Genomic DNA, 25,963 nt, shown 5'->3' on the forward strand with positions numbered 1-25,963 from the left:
AGTGTAAAGGATTCAAAATGTAAAGTTAAAGTAGAAGGACAGTTATCAAAGGACTTTAGTGTCAATACCGGCGTAAGGCAAGGAGATGGGATGTCACCAATGCTGTTTAACATCGCCTTAGAAGAAGCATTACAAAAAGTTTTATCCTCAGACATAGGCATAAAAATTGGAAAAACATTTAATATACTAGCTTTTGCAGATGATGTAGCCATAATGGCACACAAGAAGGATGATCTCAGAGAATTAATTAGAATATTAGTAGAAGAAACAGGGAAATTTGGCTTACAAATTAATGATAGTAAAACAAAATTCATGAAGTGCGGAAGATGGGATGGTAGAGAAGAAAATAATGAAGATGATGATGATATCTTACAGATAGAGATCCACTCTTTTCAGAAAGTAAATAGTTTTCAGTATCTAGGAGTCCTATTATCAGACAACAATAATGAAGAATTGGAAGTAATAAACAGGTTAAATTCGGCTAACAGGTCCCTCCATGCATGCAATAGATTGTTAAGCTCAAAATTATTATCCCACAACACCAAATTACGTATTTATAAAACAATAATAAGACCGGTTTTACTGTATGGCTCAGAAACATGGGCAATGAGCAAAAAAATTGAAAAGAAAATTATAACATTTGAAAACAAGGTTCTCAGGAAAATATATGGCCCGACGCTCGAAGATGGAATGTGGAGAATGAGACACAACATCGAGATTAGAGAGCGCTATAAAGACCCTGACATCATAGCGGAAGTCAAGAGCAGAAGATTGAGATGGTTTGGTCATATTTCGAGAAGAGAGGAAGACTCCACTACGAGAAATGTACTTGATAGAAACCCCGAAGGCAGGAGACCACGAGGCCGTCCCAAACTTAGATGGAAGGATCAAGTACAAAAAGATGTAAGAAGACTGGGAAGGAGTGAAAATGACACTAAAGACAGAGACATCTGGAGGCAGTGTGTGGGCGAGGCCAAGTACCTCTTAGGGTACCAGTAGCCACTCCAGTAAGTAAGTAAGTAATGAATGGAAATGAGTGTAGGATCAAGATGAGTGGCGCGATCTTGTAGTCTTGTTAGTGACTAAGGCCGACATTCCTTAGACACAGCTGTTAATTAATAGCCCATACAGCTAATGGCAACTAAGGGACCTACGGTTTATAGTGGAATCCGAACCACATTATTGCCTTGATATATACGAATTGGTCTAATTATCAGGATAGTACTGCGGATAGTCGTAGTACTCACTTGTGCGGACGTTAATCCACACCAGGGAGTATCGCATTCACAGTGCATGCCTATAAATATCCACAATTCGTGACCTCCTAGTAGCTGGATTACAGGACGACGCCACCCGTCCCAGTCATATTGATTATTTCATTCAATAAACTTAGGCCTATATCAATTTTGGGTAATGTTAGGGTAAAACTTAACCTAACTAACGGAATGAAATATTCAAAATATTAAATAGTCTTGTATTAATATCTTTCATTTGAATGAATGTAGGCCTAGGACATAAACTAAAGTGCAGCCAAATATTTTTACATAAAAAAATTCTTAAAGTTGACACTGGGTCAGTGGGAAAAAGAGACAATCCTAATAGCCTAGGGATAATGCCAATTCAAACATTTGCTACAATATTGCTTGATGATCCAGAATTAGCCTACGAATAAGCTGTATCTTAGGTTCTTGTTGGTGACTTACCTAAGTTAGTGTCTTTATCATGTTGATTACGTTTTTTATCCTATAAAAATTAACTTATTTCACATTATTCAAACTATTGTTTGTAACACTCGAGTCATCTATTTTCTTGTAAACAAGGAAAGAAATAAAAAAGATAAATATTTACAATATAAAAGTTTTTAGTCAATAAATGGCCAGCTTGAAAAAGTCCGTCGGAATTCGGAATCAAATATTGCGACTCGTGAGTTGAGGAACTGAACGATGAATTAGAACAACTCCTTTTCAAGAGTAGCTCCGAAGAACGGGTGCTTGTCGATATACTGGGACTATTTCAGTGTCGACAAAATGAAACTATTTCATTGTCGACAATATGGGATGTCGACAATTTGTGGTGTCGATCATTTGCGACGTCGGTTATTTGGGATGTCGGTTAAGTGGGAATATTCCAGTGTCGACAAACTGGGAATAATTCAGTTTCGATCAATTTCTACGGTTGTCGATATTATGGAACCCACCCGTCGTACACACTCAAGTCAATGAGCCACCACGACAACATGCCACCACGACTACCCGCCAACACCAGTTTTTATCAGAGGTGGCGGGTTGTCGTGAAGCTCCATGTTCGATGTCGGCAACCCGCCACCTCGCACGTAGGCGACAACGCGCCACCCCGTCAACCCGCCACCACTCTTTTACGAGGTGGCGGGTTGACGTGTACGCTCAGTGTTCGGTGCCGTCAACGCACCACCTCGCTCATAGGTGACAACGTGCCACCTCGAAACACACCACCATGCACTCTTGTCGTAAATCGGTTGGATTTATATTCTGTAGCATTAAATATATTGTACGTTGATTCAGTTAAGTTAGAGAAAGTTAATGTAACTCTTAAATAGCATTTCTGGAAATTTTAGTTTATTTTCGGAAGAAAGATTGATAGGTAATACAATTATTAACATGGTGAAAACCCGACATTTGAAAGGGTCTCACGCCCTTAAGGGTAGTAAGTATTAAATTGTAAAATCTTAATGCAAAACTACGAATTGGGCCGAATCTTTTAACACCCTAAACGTTAAAATTTGTCCACAAATAAGGGAGGAGTAGTGTTCACAAAAAACAGCCCTCACGTATTAATATGAGATATGATAATGTATACCAAAAACGAATTATTTTACTTAATTGCTAGTGAATAAACAATGTTTTTTTTCATTAGGCATATATATATATATATATATATATATATATATATATATATATATATATATATATATATATATATATATAAGTTTTTATGCGCACCTACCACCACGTGCGCACGCCAAATACGTGTGAAAAGCATACATTTTATAAATTTAAACCGGCAGTAGTCAGGGATAGTTGTGCCATATAATGGTGATTGCGAAAGCAAGACGGAAATAAAATTGTATTCACTTGAATTCAAAAGGTAATTCGGGTGAAATGATCGGTATTTAGTCTGTGATTAGACCACGAATACTAGAAAAGACCCGGCATGGATTATAAACATAAACAAAAATGATGTTTAAAAAAATAGTACAACACCCTGTAATAATTATGGTCCAAAAGTTATTGCAGATTTAATGATTTTTAACTATATACTATCACCGCTTTCCCAGGATAAAGGATGTTAACAAGCTTATGGGAGAAAGTATGTTTCAGAATGCTGATACCGTTTATTTTTACACTTGTTTTGTCATTTCTAATGTGTGATATTAAGTAATCGTCCGTGATATGAAATAAATTGAATAACGTATATTGACGCTTTCAATTGGCTGAAGGCCACTGAGGCAGAGTCCTGATGAAATTTCAAAATGTTTTGTTTTATGGCAAATTTACAAGTCACGACCTATCCAACGACACCTTAAACTTTATGATCGGATGTGTAGCAGTTTCAAAACAATGTTCACAACATTTGGGCTGGCCAATTAAATATTTAAATAATGATGATGATTATATGTAGGTAGGTAAATGTATCCTCGACTAAACAATTTTCACAATGTGCAGTATATCGTATCTACATAGGTTAAAATAATATTACTGTTTAATTTGAAACTTAATTACGCATCAAGCAGTTTCATTATACAGTATAATACGATTAGATACAAATTTGACATAGGATTATAACCTGAAAAAAAGTCAAAGCCAAAGTCCTTTATTTTTGTTAACCTGATTTTTGTTTTGATAAATAATTGGGGGGTTTCACAAGATAATGACCATTGGTACCATTTTCCTCCGTTTAATAATTGATCAACGCTGTTTGGCGAAATAATATTACATTTGGATGGTAAAAATGTAACTGGCCTAAGCGTTTATTTCAAGTTACGGCCTGATTCATATATGTTGAAGTACAGTGATACTAATTATACTAATATTACAAATGAAAGTTTGTGTGTTTGTTTGGGGTTCAATCACTCAATAACAACTCATTGGGCACATCGGGATTATGCTGAAATTTGGCATGATGATAACACTTTCCTGATTAAAATATAGGCATGTTATTACCTCAAAACTGTTTTCTGCCTTCTGGCCTTTTTGAATCTCTCTCGTATGTATTAAAACAATAGCACAATATGCCTCATTATTGCTAAATCAGGAACGAACCATGAGTTATTACTGGGAAAGTGAACGAAATGCATGTTGTAAAATGTAGACGTGGAAACCTGGTGCAAAGTATTTGGCCTATTGTTTAATATAAACAATCCCATAACCCATACCAGTCAGTACAGCGGGAACTTTAAAGGAAATATAAGGGACAGAATACAGGGGTGTCCCGTTAATCCCCTCGCACGTTTCTAAATTTCTTACATTTTTCTTTCTCATCAAAGTCCATTCCAGTTATTGGGGTGTCGTATCACTCAGGTCAGTTCACTTTCCCGTAGTCCTTTAATTTCCAACCTAAATACTGTTTTCATTTCACGTAGTAATCGCAAAAGATAACCAAACCAATATTCTGCTGTTGATAAAAATATTCGCAACGGGAAGATGTGCCAAACGTCCATACTGCCTAATCCAAACACTTGTTAAGTATATTGAACTTTTAAACAAATAGCCACCAAATTTTACAAAAAAGTATGCCCTACATTGTAATTGCCCTACTGTTAACATTAAAATATATCAATAACATAATTTTCACAACTTATGGTTATAGAATTTTTCTTCATTTCAATAATCAATGGCATAAATAAACCTACCACATATTGTGTAAATTACATAATGTTTACAATTAACATATGTTCTTCTTCTCACTTTTAATTTCTGACAACAGCTGGAGTTACATCACAATGTCTGTTTCCCATGAATCTTATGGAGAAATACGAAACTTTAAAGGGCCCCAGGGCCTCACCCTAATTATTTCCCTAAAAAGAAAGTTTCCTGTACAACTTCACTTTACGCACTTTCCAAATGACACCAAAAACGTGCCAATCGTTTAGTAGTATCGGAGGAGTAAATGTCACAAAAAACCTGCTTGCGTATTAAATAAGTTCAAAATCCCTCACCTCAGAATTTTGAAAGCCCGTGGAGCAGAGTACTAGTTCAATATCGAAGGGGTAGTTCTATATGTATCCTCGGAGCAGTAGCTTGATTTTTGTCCAATTTGAGTCAAATCGGTTCAGTAGCTTATAGTTTATCTCATACAAACACACTACACAACCTCTTCTTTATAATAGTATAGATAGACATAGTAAATGATAGATGGATAGATAGATTTCATTATTATGTGATTATTGTTATTGTTTAGATTTGATTTGTTTACAAGTTGTACACAGATTTAGTTTAGTTAGTAAAGATACTTTTGTTAAATATGAATCAATTATTTCATACAATTTTCAACAGTACATTAGTGGAATGCCCCGAACCCATTGTGCCCATTGTGTATACTGCCCACAGTGCGCAGTATACATACTCGACGGAGTTCATGTGGCAGCTAGGGGCGGTGACGCATTCAACTAAATCTTCGCCGACACCGCTGCCTTCTGGGAGGCAGAACTCAAAACCCGCTAATTGCAATCATGTCAAATCTGGACAGTAAGGTAATTAAAATAGGTTCTTTCTAATTATGTAGTTATTTTTGGTCTTAGGTAAAAAAATCCCTCTAAAACAAGTGGCCTCCGAATAATAACTAAGTAACGGTAAGGTATTTCCTGAAGCATGAAATGGAATTTCAAGCAGAACATCAAAAATGCAATAAAAATCTTTGTTTAAGATATCTCCTAATGAGTTTTTTGGAATATATCTGTCTGGTATGAACTTCTCTGGGCAATACCCTTGACTCAGAGGTCAAAGTACATTACACGGTTGGGTCGAGTCTAGTTCTGTATCCTTTTTCAAATTCTTCTAAATAGAAAAACAGGTGCGCGCTAGTCCACACAAAGCACATTTTAGTCTGTTGTACTCTATATCAACGATGTATATTTTGTTTTATGTTTTTGGTTGAATGTATTATTATTTTCACCACAATACGGTTTTAAGAGAAAGTATAACCGAACAATACATTTTCATCATTTTTGTTTAGGCCATACACACGTGAATTACAATTAATAAATGACGTTTTTAGGTAACTTATTTTGTAATGCATTGTCATAATGCTGAAAAAGAAAATAAGTATGGGTATTATACCAGGTGTGCACCTACAAAAAATCATAAGAAACTAATATCTTATTTTTCAAAATTAAGTTTCATGTTTTTGTCTTCAATGAAAATATGCGAAAACATAATTAATATTTTTTTTTTAATTCTAGAATGACCCTTAATCGTTAATTTGTATTGAGTTTATCTTAAAATTCTTATAAACAATAACCGTTGATTAAAAGGAAAAGTTGTCTTGCGTGGATGCGTGTACTTTATTTCTATGGCAGATCTAACGATTCGAAATTTTTTTTTTTTCAATCAATCAAGAAATTTATTTACACAATAATTACCAATACATAGGATACAAAAGTGCAAAAACCACAAATGGTTTGTCTGCACTAAAAATATTGTTTCTTATTTACCATACAGTTTTGTCAGTTTGAAACAGTAGCATGCAGTTTTATGAGTTCTTAATTGTCTCTTGAGTAATTAAAAAAAAAATACAACATTGACACAAATGTCTGTAAAAATTCAACAGTAACAATAATAAATAAACTATTAGAATAAATAACAATAATATATTACTTTAACTTCAACTAAAAATGTATTAACAATAATGAATTAACAATCATTAATGAATTAACAATAACTAATGTATAGTTAACTTCACAGTAAACTAGATAACACATGTCCAGGTAAACTGCAAAAAGTGATGCATTTTATAATACACAGACAACAGCGGCTTTGCCTACAAAGATGGCGGGTTGTCGTGTACACCCCATGTTAACTCTCGTCAACCCGCCACCTCGCATGTAAGCGACAACGTGCCACCACGTCAACCCACCATCACTATTTTATGAGGTGGCGGGTTGTCGTGTACGCTCAATGTTCAATGTCGTCAACCCGCCACCTCACACGTAGACGTCAACCAGCCACCACGTCAACCTGCCACCACACTAAAGAGGTGGCTGGTTGACGTGTATGAACACGTCTAAGCACCACCAGGACAACGTGCCACCACGACAACCCACCACCACACGTTTTTCCGAGGTGGCGGGTTGTCGTGCACGCTAGAGTCAACGTGCCACCCCGACAACGAGCCACCACGTCAACCTGCCACCTCAAACTTCTTCTTCTTTTTGATGGCGGGTTGACGTGGTGGCGGGTTGACGTGGTGGCGCCTTGGCGCGTTCCCCTCCGACAACGAGCCACCAGCCCACCCCGTCAACCCACCACCTCAAACTTCTTCTTCTTTATGATGGTGGGTTGACGTGGTGGCGCCTTGGTGCGTTCCCACGGCTACGATCATGAAGATGAAGACAGAAGACAGACTTGGCTGACGACCATCTGACCGTGACACATCCCTCTACTATAAAAAAAAACACAACCACTACTTTTATTTTATATTGCATTTTTATTTTTGGCGGGAATTGAAGATTGAAACATTGAAGTAGTATAAGGTAAAGGTAGTATTTACTAGGTTAATTAGTATTTATAATTAATATTAATTAGGAGGGTAGATGCCCGGACCCGGATAAGATAGGCTAACTTAGTAAAGTAGTAAGTTGTCATTTAACACAAACACAGTGACGGATTAACCGACTATTTATAGGTAGGGCCTAAGAGGTTAAAAACGAAAATGGAGCAATAGGTTGATAGGAATAAGATTTAAGTTAGGATAAATTATAAAGTGTCAGTGTTTGAGAGGGCTTTGAGGTATTTTGTAGTACCTTTTCATATCGATAATGCAGAAAGATAGTAAGTTTGGTGTATATCTGTAATATTTGCAACTGTTGTGGCTATGTGATTTTGTAATTGCCTAAGTTAGCCTAGTCCTAGGCCGGTATTTGTTTACTTTAGGGGCTTCTAACGAATTTTGGAAAACACGTTTTGGTAATTATTCCGACGTAGTGACTACTCGCAAAAGTGAAATTTTTTGTTTCCTTAATGACCTAAATTTCACGCTGAATCCGAAAATTACGTTTTTAATTTTTTTGAAAATACCGGAAATTACCGAAAAAAGGGAAAAACGGGAACATTTTTTTTACTCAAAATACGTCATGTGGATACTCAAAATATGCGGAATATTGTGAAGATTAAGAATATGCAAGAATTTTTTGGATCCGATGAAAAACACCGGAGATAGGACGAAAAAACGGAATAATCGGTTAGGTTAGGCTTGGTTAGGTTAGGATAGGTTTGATTAGGTTAGGTTATGTTAGGTTAGGCTTGGTTAGGTTAGGTTAGGATAGGTTAGGTTTTCATTAGGTTGGAATAGAATAGGGTCAACCCTAACCTTACCAAACCTATCCTAACCTAATCAAAACCTAACCTAACCTAACCAATTCCAAGCTAACCTAACCTAACCAAACCCAACCTAACCTAACTCAACCAAACCTAACCTAACCCAACCTAACCTTTTGATAGGTTAGGGTTAACCCTACGTACGGCTTGGTTAGGTTAGGATAGGTTTGATTAGGTTAGGTTATTTTAGGTTAGGATAGGTTTGGTTAGGTTAGGTTGGATTAGAATACCCTAGGGTATTCTAATCCAACCTAACCTAACCAAACCTATCCTAACCTAAAATAACCTAACCTAACCAAACCTAACCTAACCTAATCAAACCTATCCTAACCTAACCAAGCCGTACCTAACCGATTATTCAGTTTTTTCGTCCTATCTCCGGTGTTTTTCATTGGATCCAAAAAAATTCTTGCATATTCTTAATCTTCACAATATTCCGCATATTTTGAGTACCCACATGACGTATTTTGAGTAAAAAAAAATGTTCCCGTTTTTCCCTTTTTTCGGTAATTTCCGGTATTTTCAAAAAAATTAAAAACATAATTTTCGGATCCAGCGTGAAATTTATGTCATAATGAAAACAAAAAATTTCACTTTTGCGAGTAGTCACTACGTTGGAATAATTACCAATGTTTTTTTCTCATTATTTGGCCTATTTTGAACATTTTTTACATTTGGCACTTTTGGGGCAAACGCCTATTTCACCCTGAAAATTGCAAAAAGTGCTAAAAATTTGCGTGGTTTTTTTACTCTTAATGTGATTTTACTGTTACTTAGGACCTACAGAACTAAATATATTCCAACCTAACATAATAAACCTAATCTAATCTAACCTAACCTAACCTAACTTAACCTAACCTAACCCAACCCTACCTAACCAGTGCTTTTAGGTTAGCAGTAAGAATATGCCGAAAATAGCGGATTATTAGTTGCAATACAATGAATACAATGAATATAATGAATTTATTTGGCCAATCAACAACAACATTGTTACAGGCTATGTCAGTGTACGAGCATAATAATGTACAAGCATAAAATAAAATAAATATTAAGAGTTAAAAATCAAACCAACCAAAAATCGATCAAAACCAACCATGTGAAAAAAAATATGTTCAAGACCATGCACAAAACGATACAAAGCAAACAAATGCAGTTCATGCAAAATGCATGCACTATGCAAAAACAGCAAACAGGCTGTTCAGAGGAAAACTTACTTAAGCCGCGTTTACACCGGAGTTTCAAACAAAAAGTTGCAAACTTTTATTGCAAACAGCAGTTGCAAACAGTAGTTTCAAATAAATGTTTGCAATTTTTATTTCATAATTTGTTTCCATGTTTCATTAAAATGTTTGAAATAATTTCGACCTTGATTATGACTCGTCTCGTTCTGGTTCCTCGGATCATCAGTTCTTCCGAGGATTTCAAGTGTCGAGGATGTTATTTTAGCCGCGGCGGCATGTGTCGTGTTGTCAAAGCAACGTAGGCCGAGACGATACTGGTTGAACATCGGTGCATTTATAATTCATCAAATTAAAATTATTATTCATTTTTAAAGATTACAAGGAGTTAATTAGCCTATAACCCTTTTAATTCACATGTGACGTTATTGTTATTTTTAAATTAGACGATCTTGTCATTCGAGGTTAGTGTTAATTCATTGACAGACAAACAGCATTTTTCCGATTAATTTACTGAGTCGAGACACAGGGTCGCAGTGATCACGTGAGTGAGAGTGGAGGTGGTAGCGTAGGGGAAGGTGGAGAAATGTTTCTGTTTCGTGTTTCGACGGCTCATAGTGACCGAAACTAGTGTTGCAAACAAAGAGTTTGCAACTCCCTTTGATCTTTACCGACTTCAAGTGGAAACAAAAATTTCTGTTGCAAACACTGAAAAACTGTTTGCAACAGCAAAATGTTTCGTCTAAAAATGTGCGTTGTTAGAGATGTTTGCAATTTCTGTTTGCAACTCGTGTTTCAAACTCCGGTGTAAACGCGGCTTTAACTAACTACAGTTTCAAAAAACTCTAAATTTGAAAAAAGGATTTTCAATCAGCCAGTCTAATATTGCGGTTTGGAAGTTCTTTCTTTCCAGATATCTCACATGACCAGGAAGGTGATTGAACAGTTTTATTCCTGAAACAGGGTATGACCTAGCTCTTATCAGTCCTGGACCGAGGGATGACAAGCTTAGAACTAAACCTAGTGTCATGATTGTGCACTGAACTGGTTACATGTAAATCATTCATGCTGTTCTTAATACTAACAAGGCATTGGAATATAAACATATTTACAACTGTCAGAATTCTTTGTCTCTTAAACAAGGGCTTACTGTGTTCTTTATAGTGAGCATGACAGAGAATCCTTACTGCCTTCTTTTGCAGTCGCAGGATCCTATCGACATTGGGTGAGTGGCCCCACAAAATTAACCCATAGGATATGTGAGGTTGGAAAAATGCAAAGAAGGACATTCTAAGGGTACTCTGTGGCAATTGGTCACTTAGACGTCTTAAAAGATGTACTACTCTAGGCCTACTTAGTTTAGTACAGACTTGGCTTATGTGGTCTTTCCAATTGAGACAGGGGTCAAGGGTTATACCAAGGAGTTTGACAGGCTCTTGGAAAGGAACAATCTGGGAATCACATAGGCTAAATGTTATGTACTGTGTTTTCTCATTATTGAGCACTAATTTATTGTCAACAAACCAATTTGAGGCTGACTCAAAAATCTTCTTAACAGACAGCTCTGCTTGTTCACGGGTCGCTTTACATGATATAAGGGAAGTATCATCTGCATACAACATGCAATTACCTTCAAGTCTGGTATAGAGGTCATTGATTGTTACTAAAAATAACAGAGGTCCCATAATGGAACCTTTCGGAACCCCGTGTCTTACAGCTAATGGTTTAGATGTAATACCATTCCAACTTACAACCTGTTGGCGATCACTGAGGTAGGATTTGACCAATCTCAGAGCACTGCCTTTTAGGCCATATTTTCCCAATTTCAGGAGCAAAATTTCATGTGACACGCAATCGAAAGCGCGAGAGAGGTCACAAAGTATTACGGAGGTAGATTTCTTAGACTCAAAAGCATCAACAATTAATTGTACAATAGAATCAACAGCCAATATAGTGGATTTGGCTTTCCTGAAGCCAAATTGACCAGGCAATTTGGTCCAAGTTAAACCAAGGTTAGGTTACGTTAGGTTAGGTTAGGTTAGTTAACCCTCTGAGTGTTATGTGTCGGAAAAGCGACCCATAACAAACCGGCCGTAGTGTTATGTGTCGCTTTTGCGACTCACAAACACTGTTTACGGCAACGGCTCTGGGACTGACTGACAATCGGATTGAACTGGATCGAGTTAGGTATCGTTTTTTTTCCAGCAGATTCAGAGCTTTCTTCTGATGTCTGTTTCTATACACTTTTCCTCTTTTCAAAAAGGCGGACAGAACCGATCCGGGAAACTATCGTCCAGCCTCGCTTCTTCCGTCAGTCTCAAAATTAATTGAAAAAGTTGTTTCGGAGCAACTTACTGAATTCATTGAAGTAAACAATATTGTCTGTAATAGACAATATGGTTTCAGAAAAAACAGATCTACAAAATTGGCTCTTATTGATTTTGTTAATGATTGTATCGATGCGGTTGAGGCTGGTGAGACAGTGGTGGGTTGCTTTGCCGACTTGTCAAAAGCATTAGACTGTGTCGATCATATCATTCTTTTGAAAAATTTGGCTTCAATTGGCATTTCCGGAATTAATTGTTTTCAAATGGATTGAGTCGTACATGACAAACCGATACCAAATTACTGAAATTAGAGGAAAATCAAATAACAAAATTAAAAATGTCATGTCGACTCCTCAAAAAATCACAAGCGGAGTTCCACAAGGATCCGTCTTAGGACCTCTCCTATTCTTGGTTTACATTAATGACATCACCAACACGATTCCAGAGTCGGATGTTGAGGCTCTGGAGGGCGAAGCAAATGAAAAATTTCAGATCTTTCTAAATTTTTTGAAGCAAACAAAAACTCAGTTTAATTTCCCAAAAAATATACTATTTGTGTTTTCAAACAGCACAAAAGCAAAATTCCAAAAATAATAGGACTCCGAACCTATTTATAGGAGAGAATCAAATTGAACAATTAAAAACAGCTGACTTCTTAGGGGTGAGGCTGGATGATAGACTCGGATGGGGCGAGCACATTTATGGATTAGAGAGATCGCTTGCTCGAGGACTATTCATTCTACGTAGGATGAGGTCATACAGCAGCGATGCTCTGTCCAGCCTCGTCTAACACGGATTGTTCGAGCAGTACATTTCATATTCTATCATTTTGTGGGGTTCTTCCAACAAAAAGAATTTGGAAACAGTTTTTGTCTGGCAAAAAAAAAAAAAACAATAAGGACCATCCTAAGCATGCCACCAGATGCCAGCTGCAGAGAAGCATTCATCCAGCTTGGACTCTTGACTGTCCCTTCCATATTCATCTACGAAGCAGTAGTATACATAAAATCACAATGGTTTGACTTTAGCTACTATGCAATTTTCAGGGAAAAATCCAGTTTTTAAGGAAAAATTTACTATGTGAGTCAACGGCAGTAAAATCTCAGATTTGCAAAATTTCAGTGTGTGCACGCTGATTTCATCGATTCCACTAGTTTTTTTAGATTCCATTTTGGAGAGGATATCATCAAGTTTTTGAGGTGTGATCTTTGAAAAATCGGTCATTTTGCAGACTGTATTATCTTTGCTAGGAAAACCTGAGAATTGGAAGCCTAGGTGGTTGCCATTTACAAGGTTTGATAAATTTGCAAAATATGTGTTAAATGTTTCTGCGACTTGGCAAGGATCCTCTATGGTTCTGTCATTTATTTTCAAGTTTATATTGGTGCTATTATCTTTTTTTTGTGTTCTTAAGCTGTTAATCACATTCCAAGAGGCCTTTGATTTATTTTTGCTGTGGTTATACTTATTGCTGGAACATATCCTTCTTTGATTTTTGAATGTCCGCTGTCATCCACTTGGACCTTTTCATATTTCCTGTTTTATTTTATTTTTAACTACTGGACAGCTAATATCAAAGTGATACTTTAACGTGTCAATAAAGCTATTATACATCTCGTTGACATCATTTGCCAAGTACACAGAATTCCAGTTTTCATATTTAAGTCTAAATTTTAATTCTCTAAGATTTTCTGTATGTTTCTCTTTTCTACCGTTGTTTGATTTGAATAGTGTCTATTAGAATCATCTGAATTTACATTTATTTTAATGGAAATGGCACAGTGATCAGAGATATGAGGTTCAATTGTCGAAGCATGCAATGGTCTAAAATATGTGAGGAAATTGTCTAACAAGTGCTAGAGGTCTCTGTAATCCTAGTAGACTCTGTTATATTTGGTCTCAAGTTAAAACTTTCTATTTCATTAATGAATCTATGATCCCTTATTAAGTAAGAAGTTATTACTGGAACTTAGTGTTTACAAAAATATGAAACCAAAAACTTCATTGTTTTTAATTGTATCAATCTAGGCTTTGACTTGGCTGACCTACTCTAGGCCTACCTACCTTACTTCCAATTTTGAATCAAAATCATTGGCTATTTGCTATTTGCTCTTTTAGCGAATATCCTTATAGGGAAGTAGCTATTACCGTAGGTGGCATGGAAAGACCTAGGCCCGGAACCGATTTTCTTGAACGCGATAACTTGAGTAATTTTTATCAGATTTTGATAAAATTTGGTTTAAAGGTGTAAGGCGAGATAATTTCGAATGAGTTCACGAACCAGTATGATCGGACCATGGGATAATTTATATTTATGGGGTAAAAATTGGGTTTTCTCATTTTTTACCTTCAAAACACAAAATTTCCTAATTTCTCTCTAGACCTAGACCTTTTTAAAGAGCTTAAAAAAACAAATAATTAAGTATGTAAAAGTGTTTATGTACGGTTATTGGTAACAGAGAAAATTCAAATAATTGTAAAATTAAAATTCCCATGTTATTCTTATGAAGAATATTGTTAAATGTTGTAGTTTGCTTGTTTATGGATATATTTTGATGAAACTTGGAAAATTTATTTATTTTATACTAAGCTATTAGTATTTTACCAAAAAAACACACTATTAGTTTCCTAGTAGCAGCAAACCTAGGTACTCGTTAAACCTAATGTTATTTAAATAGATTTCATTGAAAATAAATTCAGACAAATGAAAATCCGCTTAGTCGGCAGGTTTGCTGCAGTGAGGGTATTTTTAATCACATCTGAGATATCGTTCCACAGAGAACCTAACTTACGATACTTAAGTTGTTTATATTTTTGGATTAAATATTAGTTTGACATAGATATTGATAAAAAAAATCAATCCAAACCTATCACCTGGCTCAGAAAATTAGTTACTTTTTGAGTTAAATATGTATATAGGCCTACAGTATCCATTTTACTTTCTCCCCCTATACCATAGTATATGGAGAAAGTATTGTTTTCGTCAAAATTTTCGAGTTTGAGTTTTGAGTGGATATATTCGTTTTGGGCCCCCCTGGACCCAAAAAAGTGGTTTTTGAAGTGATGTCTGCGTGTGCGTGTGTGTGTGTGTGTGTCTGGATGTGTACAGAGCTAGAGACTACACCTGTGGTCCGATTTCGATGAAATTTGGTATGTAGGTTCTAATCCATGGTATCTCCAGGCGTTTTTTTTTTTCATTTTTTTGAAATTTTGATTTTTAATGGGGATTTTCCCATAAAACCCTATAAATAACGGAAAAATAGGATTTTCCCAAAAATGGCCCGAACAATTTTGATAAAAATTTAGTATGTTATAGTTCTTTATATTCTGAACAAAATGGTACAAATCCCATTTCTGTAAAAATTACGGTTCAAAACTTATTGTAAATTATGTTATTTTCCCATAAAAACCCCATAAAATAACGGAAAAATCGAATTTTCCCAAAATTGGCTCGAACAATTTTGATAAAAATTTAGTATTATGTCCTTTAAATTCTGAACAAAATTGTACAAATCCCATTTCCGTATATTTACTCTCACCGCTTTCACATGATAAAGGTTGTTGACAAACTTTTGGGAGAAAGTATGTATCAGAATGCTGATACCGTTTATTTTATTTCCTAAGGCACCAAGGATTTGTTTTACTATATCTGATGACTTAATACTGACTTGTAATAGGCTATATAAATATATAAAAAAGGCGGTTGAAAAGTGAAATGTATTTTCTTCATCAATTATATTAAACTAGTGCACATGTTGCTCGAATTCAAGAAATTGCAAAGTATTACAGGTGTTATTTCAAAACAAATAACAGTCATAATTATTTCTGATGACTTAAAAGAGTAAACTCAAAGATAATGTAGGCCTAATCAATCACTCCACTCCAGTTACCGAAACTGAAAACGAACGCTCTTGTGTGTATCTTGTGTTTACTATGAACAGCTGTAATTAATACAAATTATTCGTCCGTTTAAGTAAACAAAATATTTTATCCATAAGAAATACATTGGTATTTTGATGGCCTGTGAGGCAAAGCCCGAGGACCTTTATGACAGGAATTGGTGAAAGGGGGCATCTCCCTAACCAATACTTCATTTTGACAAATCGTTTGTAAAAATATGTTCATTATTAACGTAGGAGTAGTGTTTTGTAGAATTCACCTTCACATATTATATATAAGGATAGGTAGTATTTATTTTATTTTAGAAGAAAACTTTTAAAGGTGAACTTAAAAACAAAAACATAGCAACAAGAAAACAACTATTATCATATGGTTAAATTAAAATAGTAACACATGACAGTCTTCCTCCCTTAGGCCCTGTACACATGAGGGTGGCAGCCGCCGCGGTGGCCGCAGCGGCGGCCGCCTAGGACCGTACACATGGCAGCGGTTGGAGCCGCGGTTACGCTGCGGTTGCGGTGTGAATTGACCGTCGCTCGACAGCACGTACTGTATTTACCCAATTATTTTTCTTTTAAACGCGTAACGCTTGACAATTCTTTTCAGAAAAAAGCTCAACTAACTCTTGCCAAACAATCTTTTTTAGTTTATGTCCTAAACGTATCTTCTTTTTGTACTTCTTTAGTGAACAGTTCAGTGTCAAAGTTTTCTGGTTCCACAGCAGCACGCATGGCCATTGTAAACTTACACCACGAGCACTACATCAACTCCAGCCACAGCTATTCACTTCACCAACACAGAGAGAGAGAGAGCGATGTCCACAGCAAAGGGCAAGCGTGCAGATGTCTGTGATCCTATAGTAGCAACTGCAGTCAACCGCGGCGGCTACCGCCCTCATGTGTACGCTCTCATGCCAACTCTAGTAACTTCAACCGCACGGGAGCCGCGGCGGTCGAAGGGAAATCTACGACCGCCGCGGTTTGTTGCGGTTGATTGGAAGTGGGCGGTTGCATGTGAACGGTCCCATTTGCTCCTTTGTACTTTCAACCGCCGCGGTTCCCGCGCAATGGCAACCGCGGCGGCTGCCGCCCTCATGTGTACAGGGCCTTATAAATTCAACCTCACTGGGTTTCTTCCTGGTCTGCTTGAGCGTCTTGGGACAAACGTTTGTGACCTTACTAGCGTATCAACTCTTGGTGGTTCTCCAGCATTTTGGAGTAGGCCTATCTATTTGGTCAAAGAGTGTTTTTTCCTCTATCTGTAGCAAGAACTACCTGTACTGTCTTTTTTAGAGAGCACAAGCACTATTTTGAGAGTTATTTACTTCTTTAAGTGTTCCTGAGCCGACTGTTCTATGGGTTTAACCTTAATTGATAATGTTGTAGAATTTTCTTTTTTGTTTCAGGAAAATGCAATCTTTTTTGAAGACTGGAAAAATTGGAAAAGATGAAACCTTAGCTAAAGCAGACTCATCAAAATCTAAAACAAATAAAGAAAGTAAGCTGACACCATGGGTTGAAAAATACAGGCCTCGCTCAGTGGATGATGTGGTAGAGCAGAATGAAATTGTTGCTGTTTTAAGGCAGGTACTAACTGGTGCTGATCTACCACATTTTCTTTTTTATGGTCCTCCTGGGACGGGTAAAACGAGTACAATAATAGCCGCAGCACGTCAATTGTTTGGGGATATCTATAAAGAAAGAATTTTGGAGTTAAATGCATCTGATGATCGTGGTATTCAAGTGATAAGGGAAAAAGTAAAAAATTTTTCTCAATTAACTGCAAGCTCAGTACGACCCGATGGTCGTCCATGTCCTCCGTACAAAATTGTTATCCTAGATGAAGCAGACTCTATGACAAATGCCGCCCAAGCCGCTTTGCGTCGTACAATGGAGAAAGAAACTCGCTCAACTCGTTTTTGCCTCATCTGCAATTACGTGAGCTGCATTATACAACCTTTAACATCCCGTTGTACAAAATTTAGATTTAAGCCATTGAGCCAAACTAAAATGATGGAAAAACTCCAAGAAATCAGTGAGGCAGAAAAGGTGAAATGTGAACCAGAGGCTTTAGATTTATTGGTGGAAATGTCCGGAGGTGACATGAGACGTGCAATCACATCCCTGCAATCTTGTGCCCGACTGAAAGCTGGAGAGCAGGTGATCACAAGTGATGTGTTTGAGGTGACTGGAGTTGTTCCTGACCATTGGATCAAAGGACTGCTTCAGGTGTGTGCAAGTAAGGAATATCAGCAGCTGGAAGACTACATAGACAAAATGATGATGGAAGCTTACTCTGCTTCACAGATTCTGGACCAGATACAGAAAAGCATCATTAGTGCTTTGGACTTGAATGATGTGCAAAAAGCTGTTATTTGTGAAAAGATTGCTGTTTGTAGTTGGAGGCTGCAAGATGGGGCAAGTGAATTTTTGCAACTAATGGACTTGTGCTACACAATTGTCAAAGCCCACAAAATGTCATAAACATTCAGTTTAGTTACTTTTTTTATTTTAATCGCCACTTTCAATAATTTGTGTAGTTTACATTTAAAATTGTCTGCTATTATGTTATAGTTACAGTTTAGATATTTTGTATTACTTCCTCTTTTGTGTCAGTTGCTTTGAATAAATATATGACTCTGTAAAAGTTTTTTAGTTTTTTTTTAGATTATAGTGCAGTAAAAATAAGTGAAAATTCGATAAACCTAAAAGATTCTGCTTGTTTTTAGATTTATTATGATCAAACTTGGAAAATTAGTTTATTTTATACTAAGTTATTGTTATTAAAAAAAACATACACACACACACTATACTACCCTTTCTGTAGCAGCAAACCTAGTTAACTGTTATACCTAATTTTATTTATATACATTTAATAAAACATCCAATCAAAAGGAAATTTGCTGAGTCTGCAGGTTAGCTGGTGGAGTTGTTTTACTCATAAAATAAAGTTAAATTTTAAGATTTTATGGTGTCGCACTATTTAACTAAATGGGATGAATTATCGTAAACCTTGAAAGTAACCGTCGATTTCCATGGGTTTCGCCTTTTTTTTTATAAATAGAAACACTAAATATACTTAATCACATTTAAGTAAAAAATGGTTGGGTTTAGAGAAATATGATAAAATACCCCCGCTGCAGCAAACCTGCAGACTAAGCGAATTTCCATATGACTAATTGGATTTACACTGAAATGTCTACTTAAAAATATAACATTTATTCTTGATTTTTAGAATTCAAGTACTTAGGTTTGCTGCATCAGGGAGGGTAAAACTGTTTTTTTTTTTGTAAAATGTGAATAGTTAGTAAGAAATAAAAACATTTTCCAAATTTGATCAAAATATGTTCACAATCAAGCAAACTACAACAGTTTACTTATTCTCCATAAGAATAACATGGGAATTTTATATTTACAATTTTTTGGAATTTTCTCCGTAACCATTAGGCGCATAATAACGCTTCAATATAGTAAATTATTTGTTTTTTTAAGCTCTACAAAATGGTTTGGAAAGAAATTGCTAAATTTTATGTTTTTTGGGTCAAAAATGGGAAAAACCTATTTTTACCCCATAAAACCCGCCCGTAAACCCCCGTTCCCATGGTCCGATCATGCTGGATCACGAACTCGTTCGAATAAACGTACGTTTACACGTTTGTACCAAATTTAATCAAAATCGGATCATTTTTGCTCGAGTTATCGTGCTGACGGACACACATATATATATATATATATAAATATATATATATATATGAATTTGAACGGATGGTGTTTTTGGCCTCTAGGGACCTCAAAATGAAAAAAAAAAATCGGTCCCGCGTCCAGGTCCTACCATGAGTACTATGGTAATAGCTTATTCCCTATATGGGAAATTCGCTAAAACAAAAATGAGTATTTTTAGATGGACTAAATTTTGTATACCTATTTATTCCTGCATCTCTAATAATAAAGTCACTATAGCCAAAAATACAGATATATGCCGCCATTTTCCAATATGGTAGCCGTAGCACAGCTTCAATTTTAGGGGACTTTTAGTATGTTCAAAAGGAAGTTACCAATACACCCAACATTTGTACCAAATTCCTTAGATATGCTCATTTTGTTTGGGTCAAAACATATTTTTATTGAACTACATTGGGAATAAGCTATTACCTAAGGGGTAATAGCTTATCTCAGCTATTGGTCTCAGTGGTAAGACCAGGACCCAGGACCAATTAAGGTTTTTTCCTTTTAATGTCCCAAGAGGCCAAAAACACCATGTGTTCAAATTCATATACAGGGTGTTTTTAAAAGTGTATAATAATAATATATCTTTATTGTCGTTTGGTAATATAAACATTACAATAGACAAGGTCAACATGTTTTGTTACATATGTTATATAAAATATTAAATATTCTACAGAAAATGTTAAAATAAAGTTAAAGTATCACGACCGTCTATACTTTTCGTGACAAAAATAATTAGGAATGAACTAAATTGATAACATTTTATTTGAACATGTCTGTTGTAAGAAGTCTATAACACTAATAACAATATTTGTTTACATCTGATCATAATATAATATCCTAAATAAAACACATGTTTTATTTGCAGTCATGAAACATCCCCCTCCTTAAAGATCGAAGTCTCCTTGGAGGATGTACTTGACGCCCGTGTCTAGTCTTGTAACTTGAGTTGTCCTCTTGTGGTTTTGGACTTCTGGTACAGTACAGACACTTGTTGAATTTTGTTCTGTCACATTGTCTCGTGATGGTGTACTTTTCAAGTCATCGGGAAATGGTAGAAGATGGAAACGGTTTCTTCTTAGGTCTCTTGTATCAGTCCTGACAATATATGATCGTGGCTCAGTTGCTGTTTTTACAACCGTTCCAGGTTTTCCCACGTCAGATATCCAAACGCTGTCTCCAGATTTCAAACTTCCAAGAGATTTGGCACCATGCCTGGAGTCATAATTTCTCTTGTACTTTTCTCTATAATTCCTCTCCCTTTGTTTCAAGTCACTCAAATCTGGCTTTTCTGTTAAAAGTCCTGGCAAAACTGGTAGGTTGTCTTGTAAACGTCGTCCCATTAGTAGTTGTGCAGGGCTAAACCCGTTCGATATTGGAGTGTTACGGTAAGAGTGCCAGGTAAGGGTCTTCTTTATTTTTCTTTAGGATGCATTTTGCTATCTTCACTGCAGCCTCTGCAGCTCCATTACTGTGATGGAAGTGAGGGCTACTTGTCTTTAACTTGATATTGTAGTCTTTGGAAAACTGCTGGAATTCCGAACCTTGACGCATGGTGAATTGGGTTCCGCTGTCGGTTCTGATTTCTTCTGGAATTCCATGACGGCTAAATACTGATTTGTTCTATTTCTAATACAACAATATTAAACACACATCTTGTTTCAACAAACTCTATTTCCAACTAAACCAATGTTTACAAAAACATGTTTACAAAAATCATTTGTCAACAAAAGATATTTAAACACAAATAAATCATATGACTAAAAGAACATACTTAATACTACATTTTTCAATGACTTGATGACTTGTCAAAGAACGTAAGGTTGCAATTTCAAAGTATCGTGAGTAACAATCTGTTAACACGATGAACCACTGACCACTTAACTTGAAAAGATCCATTGCTGCAATCTGCCAAGGTCTTGAAGGGAACTCTGCTGGGATAAGTGGTTCGTTTTCGTTTTTCCTGTGCTGAATACATTGTGGACAACTTTCAACCATCTTTGCAATCTCAAGAGATATTCCTGGCCACCAAAGACTGTTGCTGGCTCGAAGTCTACATTTTGTTACTCCCAAGTGTCCTACATGGATTCGTTTTAGCATTTCTTCTCTCAATGTTTCTGGAACATATATTCTTGTTCCTCGTAATACAAGATCATCAGCAACAGAAAGTTCTTCCTTTACGTTGAAAAATGTCTTTAATTGATCTGGAATTTCAGATTTTTCTGGCCAGCCATCAATGATTAAGTTCCGTAATTTCATACAAATTGGATCTTGTCTTTGACAATTTAGAATTTTCTGTATATTTTCATCAGTAGTTGGAACACTGGAAATGACTTGTCTCACGTAGTAAGTGAGTTCCTCCTCTAAGTCATAGTTTTCAGTGTCCTTTAGAGGGTTACGTGAAAGACATTCAGCTGTTGTTAGGTGTTTTCCAGGAGTATATACAAGATTGTATGAGTAACGCATCATTCTTAGTCTTATTCTCTGTAGACGTGGAGTTAATTCATCTAAGTTTTTTGACGTCAAAATCTTCAAAAGTGGTTTATGATCTGTCTCGATTATTATGTCCTTACCAACTATGTAGTCTTTCAACTTGTCACATGCCCAGGCGATTCCCGGAGCTTCTCGTTCTACGTTGGAATATCTTCTTTCTGCATCAGTGAGAGAACGTGATATGTAGCTTACTGGTTTGAATGTGCCACTTTTTTCTTGTTGCAACAATACTCCGCCGATACCAAATGATGATGCATCAGATGAAATCATTGTTTGGAGATTAGGGTCATAGAAAGCTAAGTGAGGAGCCGTAGTAAGAAGATTTTTGATAGTATCGAAAGCTTTTGTTGTGGTTTGTCCCATATCCATTCATTATTTTTGTTGAGTAGCTCGTGAATAGGCTTCAAAATCTCAGACCTATTTGGAATATATCTTCCACTGAAATTGATCATTCCAAGATATCTTTGTACACCTTTCACATCAGTTGGAGGCTCCATCTCAGAAATAGCCTTAACTCTCTCCTGATCAAGAGAAATGCCATCAGCACTCAGTTCAAAGCCAAGGAGCTTAATTTTTGGCTGTGAAAAGACTGTTTTCTCTTTATTCAAGGTAATGCCTTCCTTTTGAAGCTTTTCCAGAACCTCCATCAAAACCTTGTCATGCTCGGCTTGTGTGCTTCCCCATATTAGGATATCATCAATGTAAGCTTTTACATTTCTTTGATCACCAAGAGCAGCATGGATGCGTTTCTGGAAATACTCCGGAGCTGATGTAATGCCAAAGGGGAGGACCTTGAACTTAAATCGTCCCCAAGGTGTCAAAAAAGTGGTGAGATCTTGTGATTTTCTTCCAAAGGTATTTGCCAAAAACCGTGATTGGCGTCTAGCTTTGAGAACACAGTAGCTCCTTTGATCTGTGCTATTGTGTATTCTATCCCTGGAATTGGACGTAACTGGCGCCGAACACTTTGGTTTAGTTTTGAAAGATCAACACATATCCGGACGTTACCGCTGTCCTTCTTTGGTACGACTACCATCGGAGAACACCAAGGTGTAGCATGGTCTACTGGAGTTATGACCTCCATATTTACCATTCTTTCGATCTCTTCCTTGGTTTTTGACCATAATGGTAGAGGTAATCGTTGAGGCACTGTAATTGAGAATGGCTTAACTCAATTTCATAGGCTCCGTTCATTTTACCTAAACCACTGAAAAGAGATGGATATTTTTCATACCAGTTTGTCAAAGTTGAAGACACACTTCGGACAACTTGTAGAAGGTTTAGTTTTTCAATGGCTGGTTTACCTAGGAGCGGTGTTTTACATTTTTCTGCTACATAAAAACGCTCGAAACAAGATTTGTTCTTATAGTCCAACCTTACATTTACCATCCCTCGTACAGCTAACTGAGTCCCATCCGGTCCTGAAAGTCTTTTACTGGTATTTTGCAATGGCACTTTTTTGTTTAGCTTGATATTAGCTGGCAAAACTGAAACGTCTTCTCCGGTATCGATTTTAAACTTAATAATGTCAGAATCATTAAACCTGAGGTCAATTTCCCAAGATTCAGGGTTTAGAGCACTGTTTTCGGTAATTTGACCTATGGATTCTTCAGAATTTGATGAATTTGTACAATAATGATTAACAAACTGAGGTTCACTACTGACTTCATTAACCTTTTGCTTAGAACAAACTTTAGCAAAGTGACCGTTTGCTTTACAGTTGTTACACCGAACATTTTTGGCAGGACACAAGCCTCGGCGATGGGATGGAGTATTCCCACACCATTTACATAGGTTCCCTGGATTGTATTTTCCTTGGTTATTAGGAACAGTTTTCTTACAAAAAGATAATTTGGAAGTGGTGTTTAATTTAACCCGATCAACGGAGGGATCAGCTAGGTCAAGTTTTTTCCTAACTAATGCCTCTGAACTACAAAGAGCATCAACTGCAGCATCTAATTTTAGTGAGCTTTGTAACTGTAAGCGATCACTAAGGTTTTGATCATTCATTCCAACGATAAGTTGCATGATAATCATTTCATCCCTTAAATCTCCCCAGTTGCATGGTTTTGCAAGAGTATATAAGTCCGTGATGAAGTTTTCAGCAGACTCTGAGGATCCCTGTTTTCGTCTAAGAAATTTAGCACGCTGATAAATTATGTTTGTTTTGGGAACGAAATGGTTTTAGAATTTTCACATGATCAATTCATAATTTTCCAACTCATCAGGGCTTAGATTAAAGGAATCAAATATTTCCTCAGCCTTATCCCCCATACAGTAGCAAAGAATGTCAACTTGCCTTTTCCCAGGTGCTTTATGTAGATCGCTGACTGACTTGTACCTTTCAAAGCGTTTCTTCAACGCACTCCAATCATAGGGGTTGAAGGAAAAATTGTCTGGAGGCTTGACATGGATTTGATTTCTTTGAAGTCTTATCTCTTCAATTTCCTGTTGGATCTGTAGGTTTACATCACGCTGCGCCATGTATCACGACCGTCTATACTTTTCGTGACAATAATAATTAGGAATGAACTAAATTGATAACATTTTATTTGAACATGTCTTTTGTAAGAAGTCTATAACACTAATAACAATATTTGTTTACATCTGATCATAATATAATATCCTAAATAAAACACATGTTTTATTTGCAGTCATGAAACAAAAAGAATGCCGGGATTTTAAATGGTAATTGTTTGGGTACTATTCAAGGTTACTAAACGTTTTATGCGTCAAATTGAAGCTAAAATAACTAAGTTTTGTTTCCCGAGTAGCAAGGGAGAAAACTTTGACCCTGGCATGCCCAAAACAGGTGCGGGGTGGTAGGCCGCTATTGTGACTCATACGCCTGAAGCTAGTCACCAGTACAACGTTTACGGTGCAACAGAAATGCTATTGATCATCACAGAATCAAATCAAATCATTCTTCATTCACTATACATAAAATAACATGTATTGAATAGAGTCAAATAGGCTATAAATACCTACATAACTACATATTACAAAGTGCTTAAAGTATAGTACTAAGATTTACTGTAGGGGAAAAAGTTGATTGATCTTTAAAAAGATGATTAATATTTGAAAAGTGAAGCATTTCTAACTGAATATTTAAACAAAAATATAAGTTAACATTGATTCAATCACAATAACATGAGCCGTTAATCTATATATATAAAATCCAATGTATGTTTGTATGTTTGTCCTTTATGGACTCCGAAACCGCTCGACAGATTGTAATGAAACTTTCAGGCATTATTAAGCATTATTCAAGGATGGTTTGTGTGAAGTTTGGTGCAGATCCGTCAAAAGGGCTCCGCCCCAGTGGCTCTGGAGTTTCCCATGTTAACCTTATGAGTACTCATATTTAAATGGAATTAAAGAATCTTAACAGCTGGTTCAACTAAACTATCTGATTCTGTGATGTTCAATAGCATTAAAAAGTTAATAGGTTTACCAACAGGGTGCAGCACTATATTTTTTTTTTAATTTATGAGAACAGCTAACTTGCAACCAAAAGGTGAGCGAGCGTAGCGAACGAACTTCAACCTGGAGGTGAGTTAGCGTAGCGAACGAGCTAACCTGAAGGCAAGTGAGCGCAGCGAACGAGCTCCAACCTAAAGGTGAGTGAGCGTAGCGAACGAACTTCAACAGCTAATTAGCAACCAAAAGGTGAGTGAGCGTAGCGAACAAACTTTAACCAGGACATGTTTGAGCCATGCGAACGAACTCATCTTGAAAATGAACGAGCATTTGACATAAATCCACACTAG

The 25,963-nt window shown here is 36.4% G+C and overlaps 1 protein-coding gene across 4 annotated transcripts; it reads left to right on the forward strand.

Moving 5' to 3' along the window:
• Positions 1–7,544: 7,544 nt before the first annotated feature.
• Positions 7,545–18,615, forward strand: LOC128986178 (replication factor C subunit 4-like). Of its 4 annotated transcripts, none has more exons than XM_054406370.1 (2): positions 7,545–7,726; positions 17,381–18,615. In XM_054406370.1, the coding sequence occupies exon 2, from the start codon at positions 17,385–17,387 to the stop codon at positions 18,456–18,458; it is 1,074 nt and encodes a 357-aa protein (XP_054262345.1). In that variant the 5' UTR covers positions 7,545–7,726; positions 17,381–17,384; the 3' UTR covers positions 18,459–18,615. The 4 variants fall into 4 exon arrangements, with proteins under 4 accessions (XP_054262345.1, XP_054262347.1, XP_054262346.1 ...); XM_054406372.1 differs by lacking the exon at positions 7,545–7,726 and adding an exon at positions 7,790–7,878; XM_054406371.1 differs by lacking the exon at positions 7,545–7,726 and adding an exon at positions 7,890–8,024.
• The last annotated feature ends 7,348 nt before the right edge of the window (positions 18,616–25,963 follow it).

The sequence above is a fragment of the Macrosteles quadrilineatus genome, unplaced genomic scaffold (genome assembly GCF_028750875.1).
Source record: "Macrosteles quadrilineatus isolate MER2022 unplaced genomic scaffold, UCM_ALF_1.0 Scaffold_2__2_contigs__length_208266976, whole genome shotgun sequence".
Lineage (NCBI taxonomy): Eukaryota > Metazoa > Arthropoda > Insecta > Hemiptera > Cicadellidae > Macrosteles > Macrosteles quadrilineatus.